Source organism: Salmo salar, chromosome 21, assembly GCF_965601325.2.
Source record: "Salmo salar chromosome 21, fSalSal1, whole genome shotgun sequence".
Taxonomy (NCBI): Eukaryota; Metazoa; Chordata; class Actinopteri; order Salmoniformes; family Salmonidae; genus Salmo; species Salmo salar.
Window position 1 is genome coordinate 47,702,196 of NC_138311.1, and position 12,066 is coordinate 47,714,261.

At 43.5% G+C, this 12,066-nt stretch overlaps 1 protein-coding gene across 1 annotated transcript; it reads right to left on the minus strand.

The window, feature by feature from the left end:
- Window positions 1-1,279: 1,279 nt before the first annotated feature.
- LOC106582419 (ADP-ribosylation factor-like protein 4C) lies at window positions 1,280-3,248 on the minus strand. Its single transcript, XM_014165521.3, has 2 exons — window positions 2,952-3,248; window positions 1,280-2,861 (listed from the first exon to the last, which is right to left on the minus strand). Exon 2 carries the CDS (start codon window positions 2,644-2,646, stop codon window positions 2,068-2,070), a length of 579 nt encoding a protein of 192 aa, XP_014020996.1. The 5' UTR covers window positions 2,647-2,861; window positions 2,952-3,248; the 3' UTR covers window positions 1,280-2,067.
- Between the last annotated feature and the right edge of the window lie 8,818 nt (window positions 3,249-12,066).

The window sequence follows — 12,066 nt, forward strand, 5'->3', positions numbered from 1 at the left end:
AGAGAGAGAGAGAGAGACAGTCAGAGACAGAGAGAGAGAGACAGTCAAAGAGAAAGAGACGCAAAGAGTGAGACAGAGACAGTCAGAGAGACAGAGAGAGACAGTCAGAGAGAGAGAGAGAGAGAGAGAGAGAGAGAAAGTCAGAGAGAGACAGTCAGACAGAGACGGAGAGAGACAGGGAATGTCTGTGTGTTTGCCTTAGCTGAGAGTGATTGGACCCTGAACAATTTCAAACTCTTGTACACACACACAATCAGTTACTAATACCTCACAGGGAACCGGTTACTAATACCTCACAGGGAACCAGTTACTAATACCTCACAGGGAACCAGTTACTAATACCTCACAGGGAACCAGTTACTAATACCTCACAGAGAACCAGTTACTAATACCTCACAGGGAACCAGTTACTAATACCTCACAGGGAACCAGTTACTAATACCTCACAGGGAACCAGTTACTAATACCTCACAGGGAACACGTTACTAATACCTCACAGGGAACCAGTTACTAATACCTCACAGGGAACCAGTTACTAATACCTCACAGAGAACCAGTTACTAATACCTCACAGGGAACCAGTTACTAATACCTCACAGAGAACCAGTTACTAATACTTCACAGGGAACCAGTTACTAATACCTCACAGGGAACCAGTTACTAATACCTCACAGGGAACCAGTTACTAATACCTCACAGGAAACCAGTTACTAATACCTCACATGGAACCCAGTGTCTGTGCATGAAGATATCGGACTCTGCATTGCAGCTCTATAAATTACACACAAATTAACCCTTGCTTTGCTTGTTGGTGGACTGGGAAAACAGAAGAAGTTTGAAACTCATCCAACAACTGTTAGGCCTATCCAAAACATCTCCATTCTAAGACCTGAAACACCATATCCATCCTAGTTTGTGAGCTCAAATTAGTCACACATTAAATCGTAAAATGATCAGGCTACACAGCACCCTCTAGATTGAGAGTAACAGACTATGTACTAATATCTGGCAGATCAGCATTGACTAGAGAGAAACCCATTAGCTCTCTGATAGACTAAAGTCATTGAACTGGGTGACCACCCCTTCAGTCACCCTCCCTGTCAAACACCTGTAGAGTGTGAGGTTCTCCATCAGGTCAGCTCAATAGTTCACATTAAAAACCACACCTCTGGTTGATCACCATACCCCTGGTCAGCTGTTGACATTGTTATGCTATTCCTGTAGGTTCAAACTAGAATTCCTATATCCCACCATGTAAATAAAAGTAAATCAGTCACAATGCATTTTATATATTTTAATATTAAAAAAAATACTTCAATTTTGGCTTTCAGGTACATAAACAGCCTGTGTTTTGCTATACAGTGTAGTACTTTATTATTTTGTTAGGAAATGAAAAGTGCAAAGTAGTGGACCACGTTGCAGGCAATGTTATCCTTAGTCCACCACGCATAGTAAAAGCTAATTCAACACTCCAAAGCCTTGTTGACATCTGCATTAATATACCGAGACGGGGACTGAGGTGAGACTGTCATAACACAGACATCTGTTTGTTCTTTTCTCTGAATGAACAGGGTCCATTTTATTTTGACCCACATCCACTTAACGTGCAAAGTCAATCTTGCTGTCCGAAGAAGCACTCCGTGAAGACGTGTCGATAGGATGTCCATAGTCCATCACAGTAGGCCTATAGGTAGGCTATGGGATGCTACTTCAAAATCACATGTTGAGCTACAGAATCAGAATCCACAGTAAAGCAGCAAATAACGGGCCAGCCCGTTTTCATTTATCAATGCTTTGTTCCTATGATAAAAGTAATTTCAAGTTTTTTTTGGTTAACCTTGGTATATATCTTGCACCCGCTGAGGCACCCTCTTGCATACAAAAGCATAATTCAGCTAGTAGGGTTCATAGCGTCAGCAACTTTGACAATAACCCAATGAAAGGAAATACAAAATCACCGCAAAGTAAACGTCATTTTAGGGCAACATCGGCATACCCGAATAACATTTAGATACAGTAATTTTGCGTAAAGCATGGTCCATATAGGTTACGACCCATGGGCTGTCGTTATCGTTTCTTCTTTTGCTTTAAAGATTTTCTCCGCTTTACTATCATCTCATATAGTTTGTCCATACCCTCGTGAAGTCCCTCGCCAATTATAGCACAGCAAGGTTGGACGTGGTATGCGGTGGATGGAGTGAGCTCGTGGAGAGCCAGCTGTTTTTCAATGTCTGCGACTGGGAGAGATTTGGGCAGGTCCTGCTTGTTGGCTATCACCAGAAGAGGTGTCCCCTGGTTCTCTGCGAATTTTGTGACTTTATGCAGTTCTGTTTTAGCCTCCTCCAACCGGTCAACGTCCACTGAGTCCACCACATAAATTATGCCGTCCGTGCACCGACTGTAGGATTTCCACAGGGGCCGCAGCTTCTCCTGACCTCCGACGTCCCAGAAGTGACAACTGATCCCCTTCGCGGTACCGTTACTCAGTTTGATCTTCTCAGTGTTGAATCCAATTGTTGGCACAGTGTTTACGAATTCGTTGAATTTCAGACGATAAAGAACAGTCGTTTTGCCAGCGGAATCCAAACCCAGCATCACAATGTGTAGTGATTGGAAAGCAGATATGTTGGAGAAACTGTTGCCCATTTTCAAAACAGTTGAGGGGAACGCCTGGCTCCTTTATGTAGCACCTATCTGATGGCCTAACAGGCTATAGCGTTTTAATGTTCAATAGGCTCTTCGATGAATCCACACAAATAATATCAACAAACCTAATGTCAAGGTGTTTACAGGCCCGCCGTGCGCTCTGGCTGGTTGATCCGTGTTGTGCCCTCAGCAGCATTGGTGGACAGTGTCCGCGTCTGTAGGATGCAACGCGGTGCTCATTACAATTCTCCTCACACACCCCAGTTAAGATTCCATTTTGTGACAGTCAAATTCCTCACACTCACCGAACAGCTTAAGGACGAAGCTTGGTGGGTTACAACAAACACCCTCCTTGCGGTCTCTTTGCTGTTTTTTTCCCCGTGAACACTGCGCACTTGTGTCACCCGCGTCTCCTCTGGCACGCTGGCTGTCCAAAGGAACGAAAAACACAAATAAATCCACTCCAGAGGTTGTGGACGAGTTCTGGTAATCCTGAGATATGCCTACACTGGGTCCATAAACAACGTTAAAGTTATCGCAGCTATATTTGGGTTGATGTTATGATCTCTATGGTGCGTCACGGCATAAACGGTCCTTCCCCTGCGGTCGCTGCATACACACTGATGAGAGGAGGAGGAAGCAGACTGCTAAACAGCGTAGTAGCCTGCCCCCTCTCATACCATACCATACGCTCCACCTATTCGAGCCATGCCAAACAAAATGCACATTTATTATTATGGTGTCCACATGCACATCGAAATATATTTCTATATTTCAATTCCCCAATAGGCCTGTGGATTATTATAGGTGTGAGAATATTCCTGACCGGATGATGATAACGAAAATGTATAGAGGTTATAGCATAGGTTTAAAGCACAGGTTTAAAGCATATGTTTAAATCATAGGTTTAAAGCACAGGTTTAAAGCATATGTCTAAATCATAGGTTTAAAACACAGGTTTAAAGCACATGTTTAAAGCACAGGTTTAAAGCACAGGTTTAAAACATAAGCCCGTATGCAAGGCTGTGTAAGATATTGATAATTTAAAATGGTGTAGCCTAGTAATATTGAGAATGAGCGTCTTATTGTATAGGCTGCGAATGACTATTTCAATGTTTAAAACTATTGAACTGGGGCTAGTAACTAGTTACAGTAGACTAATAAATAAATGCACAAACGAATAACTACAATTGACATGCTATGTTCAGTGGAGAGTTGGTAGGCCTATAGGTTTAACAATTTCAGATTTCTCCTCCTGAGATTACAATGCAATATTTTCATAAAGGTAGAGTTTTTTTCAAAGAAGGCTACAAATACATGGATGACGGTGCCACCTTGTGTCGAGGTCCAGCAATAACAGTCTGTAGGCAAAATACAAATAATCATGCCTAGTCGCGCAAGCGCATGTTGTTTTCTGGGGAATGGGAACGGGACATTTTAATGATGACACGTGTAGCAAGTAATCTTTTAGTAGGTTCATAAAAAATCCCACCCATGTGTGATAGGCCTCCCCTAGGATAGGTTTATGGTCAGTGGCTGGGGTATATTATTTGCCTTTGTGCTATAGGCTACTATTCCAAGATACCCAAGCATCAGGTAACCATGATGATAAAGGATTTTTGAGGTAGGTCAGGAATGCATGTCATGTGATTGGCATCCCCATGTCGGCAACACCCCCAACATTCTGTTCTCCTTGCGTAGTTCTCAATTCATCCGATGCCCCGAAAAAACACACGGATTGAGATTAATGGGCCTGCGTTCAAGACAACTCGGAACCTTCGAGCTAAAATGTGCGTAGATTTTTGTTGTTGTTGCGTAGCGCTTCCCTATTGGTTTATTTGGATACTTTCCAAGTGGTAAGCTCTGACCTCATCTTTCTACAACGGGTTTCCAAGTCGCACATTTCCCGAGTTTCCAAAAAATAAAACTTGAAATCCTTGAACGCGGCATTATTTCAAACCATAGAAAATGAGGTGTCCAAACGGTGATTTAGAACGAATAACCGAGAAAACGGCATATGTTGTGGAGGTTAGAGAATATACTATATAGTAGGTGAAGTGATACATAAGGGGCTTTTGGCCTGATTTCAGACAATAACCCACCCACACACCCATATAAATGTAGAACTGATAGGATTACATGAAACTGTGAAAATCAGTAATATGTGCCATTCACCCTGACCCTAAAAAGCCCCAGAACACCAACTGTAATCTTGTTGTATTCTATTATCCTTCATTCCACAAATACACAGAGATAAGCCCCTTACATAACAGAAAACATGCACATGTCTGGTAGCAGTGCTGTTCCATATGTTCCTGGATGGTCTGACATTTTGAAAATAAGTGGAGGGCATGAAAAGGCACAGGCTATACAGATGAATCCACCACTTGACCCTAATAAAATCCTAAAATAGTCTAAATTTAGCACATATTCATCTCAGCATGTTCTATATTAAAATCCTTCCAGCCCTTTCCATGCCATGTTTCCTCTAAAAATGATCAGACAAATCTTTACAGTATTTCATTGTATTGAATATTACAATATTTATTTAATTTAGACGACATGGGAATATGGAAGTGATTGTTAATTGCCATTAGCGGAGTTGCTATGAACCCAGATGTATAATAATGTAAAAGGGATCCTTGCTAGCCACTTTATCATTTCATTAGAAGTTGGCTGTCCTCCACAGGCCGTGTTTATATAATCTAATGCAGTAGAGGGAGAGAACAGAGAACTCTGAGACTGATGACTGGAGGGGGCCTCTCTCTCCCTTCCTTTTCCCTCCTCAGGCCTCACCATCCATTTCCCTTCCTCCCTACACACACACACACACACACACACACATACACGCTCACCTCCCGTCTGCTGACCCTGCCAAATGGAATGGTTCTCTGAGCGACCAGCCTGCCCGCCTGGCATGATGCACCAAGCCTGCTAATGGACTCAGTCACACACAGAGAGACATGGGGATGGCCGGGTTACCTAGAAAATGGCTCATAATCGTGGGAGTATATTGGAATATGTTTCTCTACGTTTCATCCTAATACATAACGGCTTCTGTGAGGAACTGAAGATTACTTAGATCATATAACTCGGTATCATTGCCTTATACGTCAGAAATGGTAAGGTTTTCAGTACATTGTGCTTCAGATTTTCAGTACATCGTGCTACAGGTTTATGGTAGAGATCAACAATGTGACATTAGATGGCTGGTAATAACTTCATACATTTATGATGACAATAAAGTTTAGTTATTTCCTCACTTGTCTGAAACGCTCAGAACTTTAATACATTTGGAGAATGTTTATTTGTCCACTAGATGGCAGACCGACACAAAACATCTCCATCAAGTTCTATCTTCTTCAGAGGTTATTACAGTTCGCTAAAATAGTACTATTTACACTAACCAGGATTAGAGACAAGGGTCAGGTCTAGTTCATAACTGAAGTAGAGTTCACCCCGTCGATGGTTTAATACCATCTGTATTTTGTGTTTTCAGAGCCGCAGCAAAACACAATCGTGTCCCCGAAGTCAACCAATGTACCATATAACACCAGTCAAAGCTGATGTTATTGCATGGAGCCATTATTGTATGGAACTCCCTTCTATCTCATATTGCTCAAATGAACAGCAAACCTGGTTTATAACAAACAAACCGATAAAGCAACACCTCTCCCCTATTTGACCTAGATAGTTTGTGTGTATGCATTGATATGTAGGCTACGTGTGCCATTTCAAAAAAATGTATGTAGTTCTGTCCTTGAGCTGTTCTTGTCTATTAATGTTCTGTATTATGTCATGTTTAATGTTCTGTGTGGACCCCAGGAAGAGCAGCTGCTGCTTTCGCAACAGCTAATGGGGGATCCTAATAAAATACCAAAATGGCAGCAAAAACACACTCTCATATTAACACTCACACTGTTCATCGCTATTCCTATGTATACTAGTCACTGCAGAAACACTGGAGGTGTGTCTCATTTTGCAGAAGGAGTAAGAGGGAATGAGGAGGAGTGTTTTTCAACCTGGAGTCTGTGCTGGCAGAACTGATCCATCTTCTTCAGTTACCCCCACTCTTCCTCATTTTGATAAGACCTCTAGTTTATCCATCATTACAGTTGAATTTCAAGATTCAGAAATCGTTGACCGCTTTCAGAGTAAATCCTTACATTTCCCATGAGAGTAATACAAACTAATATTTTGTTATGTGATTTATTCGCTTCACCAACTATTTTGTTGTGAAGACTTGTCTTCGTGTGAGAAGGAGGTTGCCTATTTGGACTGTGTCCAGACATGTTTTTGGTAAGTGTCAGTCTGTGGTGGGTAAATTTCAGCCCCAGTCTGTGGTGGGTAAATGTCAGCCCCAGTCTGTGGTGGGTAAGTGTCAGCCCCAGTCTGTGGTGGGTAAATGTCAGCCCCAGTCTGTGGTGGGTAAATGTCAGCCCCAGTCTGTGGTGGGTAAGTTTCAGCCCCAGTCTGTGGTGGGTAAATGTCAGCCCCAGCCTGTGGTGGGAAAATGTCAGCCACAGTCTGTGGTGGGTAAATGTGAGCCCCAGTCTGTGGTGGGTAAGTTTCAGCCCCAGTCTGTGGTGGGTAAATGTCAGCCCCCGTCTGTGGTGGGTAAATGTCAGCCCCAGTCTGTGGTGGGTAAATGTCAGCCCCAGTCTGTGGTGGGTAAGTTTCAGCCCCAGTCTGTGGTGGGTAAATGTCAGCCCCAGTCTGTGGTGGGTAAATGTCAGCCCCAGTCTGTGGTGGGTAAGTTTCAGCCCCAGTCTGTGGTGGGTAAATGTCAGCCCCAGTCTGTGGTGGGTAAGTGTCAGCCCCAGTCTGTGGTGGGTAAGTGTCAGCCCCAGTCTGTGGTGGGTAAATGTCAGCCCCAGTCTGTGGTGGGTAAATGTCAGCCCCAGCCTGTGGTGGGTAAATGTCAGCCCCAGTCTGTGGTAGGTAAATGTCAGCCCCAGTCTCACAGTACATCACAGGTTGTGGTACATCCTTTTAGTCGTCCCTCCAGCGACCACATTGACTTCTGCACATTTGATGCCATGTTGCATCTCGTCATGTTTCGTCATTGTGTCGTTGTGATACAAAGACAAGGCATTAAACATTCAGGAATTAAACTAATAGAACTAGGTCACATCAAACTGTGCCATGGTACAAACCAACGCACCATCTTTGGATATCTCTGGTAAATGCTACTTCCACAACCCATACCAACACAACAGATTTTGCACTATCTACAACCAGTACCAGTACCAATACACCAGGTTTCCCAAAAGCAATGCAGAAATAACACATCCGACTTTGGCTTTTATTTCACTCTGCAATATTTTTCAACTCTGCATGGTCTTGAGATTGTACTGGACCATATACATTACCTGACAACTGTTAAAGCACTGTTTCCCAAACTCAGTCCTCTGGAACCCAAGGGGTGCACGTTTTGTATTTTGCCCTAACACTACACAGCTGATTCAAATGATTAAAGCTTGATAATTAGTTGATTATTTGAATCAGCTGTGTAGTGCTAGGGCAAAACCAAAACATGTACCCGGGGGGGGCAGGTCCGAGTATGGGAAACACTGTGTTAAAGATTGATCATATTTAATGGGCTATAATCTGTGAACTGATAAAGGACGAGAAGATAATGAGGATAATGATGACTAGATGCTGAAGGACAAAGAGCCGTCATCTTTAGTGTTGATAAGGGAATGGCTCATAGCAGGTTGCAGGTCCTGACAATCTATAACCAACGTACACAGTTATCTTGTCAGATACACAAGAGACACGCACACACACACACACAGTGCACCATTTCTCTCGTGTCTACTGATATTCGATAAGGCATACCACCGTCTTCTTTCAAACAATGCTCTGAGGATTTTCTTATGCTGCCATACTAGCCTATACATTTGATGCTCATCCTCCTCATCATTCATTACTATCCCTGGGTTGAAAATGACCTGCTGAGGTTGAAATTACCACAAGTGTTAGAGATCGTATCTATAATACACTCAAAACATTTCTTATGTAACCCTGATCTTATAGTGTGGAATCCCCCAGATTCATATACTGTTTAATTTTCATGGGCTTCCTCATCCATCAACTACTACCACCAATGTCTACCACACCCATTGAACAACACACACCATACATACTTACACATTGAACAAGAGGAACATCAATCCGGTATCTGAATAAATATCCATAGACTTCTACACCTGCATAGGCTACTACAGTATCACAGGAGGACCACCTGACTTTAGCGTTCCTCTGAGGCTGACAGTTGGAAATAAAAGTGCCGAATGCTTACTTACAAGCCCTTAACCAACAATGCAGTTCAAGAAATAGAGTTAAGAAAATATTTACTAAATAAACTAAAGTCAAAAGTAAAATAAAAATGAACAATAAGATAACAATAAATCAAATTCAAATCAAATGTATTTATATAGCCCTTCTTACATCAGCTGATATATCAAAGTGCTGTACAGAAACCCAGCCTAAAACCCCAAACAGCAAGCAATGCAGGTGTAGAAGCACGGTGGCTAGGAAAATATCCCTTGAAAGGCCAAAACCTAGGAATAAACCTAGAGAGGAACCAGGCTATGAGGGGTGGCCAGTCATCTTCTGGCTGTGCCGGGTGGAGATTATAACAGAACATGGACAAGATGTTCAAATGTTCATAAATGACCAGCATGGTCAAATAATAGTAATCACAGTGAACAGGTCAGGGTTCCATAGCCGCAGGCAGAACAGTTGAAACTGGAGCAGCAGCACGGCCAGGTGGACTGGGGACAACAAGGAGTCATCATGCCAGGTAGTCCTGAGGCATGGTCCTTGGGCTCAGGTCCACCAAGAGAGAGAGAGAAAGAAAGAAAGAGAGAATTAGAGAGAGCATACTTAAATTCACACAGGACACCGGATAGGAGAGGAGAAATACTCCAGATATAACAGACTGACCCTAGCCCCCCGACACATAAACTACTGCAGCATAAATACTGGAGGCTGAGACAGGAGGGGTCAGGAGACATAAGGAAGCTATATGCAGGGGGTACCGGTACTGAGTCAGTGTGTGGGGGTACAGGTTAGTCAAGGTAATATGTACATGTAGGTAGGGTAAAGTGACTATGCTTAGATAATAAACAGCAAGGAGCAGCAGTGTAAAAACAAAGTGGGGGGGGGGGGGGGGGGTCAATGTAAATAGTCTGGGTGGCAATTTAATTAATTGTTCAGCAGTCATGGCTTGGGGGTAGAAACTGTTAAGGAGCCTTTTGGACCTAGACTTGGTGCTCCGGTACCGCTTGTAATGCGGTAGCAGAGAGAACAGTCTATGACTTGGGTGACTGGAGTCTGACAATTTTGTGGGCCTTTCTCTGACACCGCCTGGTATACAGGTCCTGGATGGCAAGAAGCCGTACGCAATACCCTCTGTAGCTTCTTACGGTCGGATGCCGAACAGTTGCCATACCAGGCGGTGATGCAACCGGTCAGGATGCTCTTGATGGTGTAGAACTTTTTGAGGATCTGGGGACCCATGCCAAATCTTTTCAGTCTCCTGAGGGGGAAAAGGTGTTGTCATGCCCTCTTCACAACTGTCTTGGTGTGTTTGGACCACGATCGTTTGTTGTTGATGTGGACACCAAGGAACTTGAAACTCTCGGCCCGCTCCACTACAGCCCCACCTGTTCGGCCCTCCTTTTCCTGTAGTCCACGATCAGCTCCTTTGTCTTGCTCACATTGATGGAGAGGTTGTTGTCCTGGCACTACACTGCCAGGTCTCCGACCTCCTCCCTATAGGCTAAATCATCGTTGTCAGTGATCAGGCCTACCACTGTTGTGTCGTCAGCAAACTTAATGATGGTGTTGGAGTCGTGCTTGGCCACGCAGTTGTGGGTGAAAAGGGAGTACAGGACGGGACTAAGCACGCACCCTTGAAGGGCCCCAGTGTTGAAGATCAGCGTGGCAGATGTGTTGTTACCTACCTTACCACCTGAGGGTGGCCTGTCAGGAAGTCCAGGATCCAGTTGCAGAGGGAGGTGTTTTGTCCCCGGGTCCTTAGCTTAGTGATGAGCTTTGTGGGCACTATGGTATTGAACTCTGAGCTGTAGTCAATGAACAACATTCTCAAATAAGTGTTCCTTTTGTCCAGGTGGGAAAGGGCAGTGTGGAGTGTGATTGAGATTGCGTCATCTGTGGATCTGTTGGGGCAATATGCGAATTGGAGTGGGTCTAGGGTTTCCGGGATGATAGTGTTGATGTGAGTCATGACCAGCCTTTCAAAGCATTTCATGGCTACCGACGTGAGTGCTACGGGGCGGTAGTCACTTAGGCAGGTTAACTTCGCTTTCTTGGGCACAGGGACTATGGCGGTCTGCTTGAAACATGTAGGTATTACGGACTCGGTCAAGGAGAGGTTGAAAAAGTCAGTTAAGATGGTAGGTCATGGTAGTTACAGATCACCGTAGGCTGTGATGGGGGATAATGGTAGCTGACATTCCCAGCTTGCCTCCCTGAAGAGAGCATCCGATCTTCTATCCTCAGTTGGAGCATGAGATGCTAGATGTTAGTGGCATATGTATACATTGTGGGGGTTGGTGTCATGGCATTACATGATCTGAGAAAGTAGAGCAGACACTATGACATGGAGAACATGTATGTACAAAGGCCAACAGCCCATAAAGTGGCTTTGAATAAATTATACCACCTTGGTTTTTTCGATTAGTGCCATGTATGTTTCGAGACTATTGGCTTTGCAGAGAGAGGATGGGAAAACGGGCGAAGGTAGCTGAAGGGTCCCAAGTGTGACAACTAAAATGAACTTTTTTTTGAAGAGATTACTAATATGGTGAGTTTGGGTTCATGTTTGGGTGAGTGACCATTTCACACTGTGTACAACCCAAAGGGTAACAGATGTGTTCTTCATTGTTGTGATTATTATTACTACTATTATTAGTGTTAGCTTCTCTCTTGCGGCTATCAATATGAAAGCTTGCCCTAGTTCATCAACCTCTCATTCCACAGGAATATATACAGTAGGAAGCTGTGCCAAAGAGGCTCAGGGTAGCCTCATTCTCCACATGTTTTTAACCTCTTACATCTAGACGTTCCGCTAGCGGAACACCTGCTCCAATATCCAATGATAGGCGTGGCGCGAATTACAAATTCCTCAAATATACAAAAACTTCAATTTTTCAAACATATGACTATTTTACAGCATTTTAAAGACAAGACTCTCCTTTATCTAACCACACTGTCCGATTTCAAAAAGGCTTTACAGCGAAAGCAAAACATTAGATTATGTCAGCAGAGTACCCAGCCAGAAATAATCAGACACCCATTTTTCAAGCTAGCATATAATGTCACAAAAAACAAAACCACAGCTAAATGCAGCACTAACCTTTGATGATGTTCATCAGATGACACACCTAG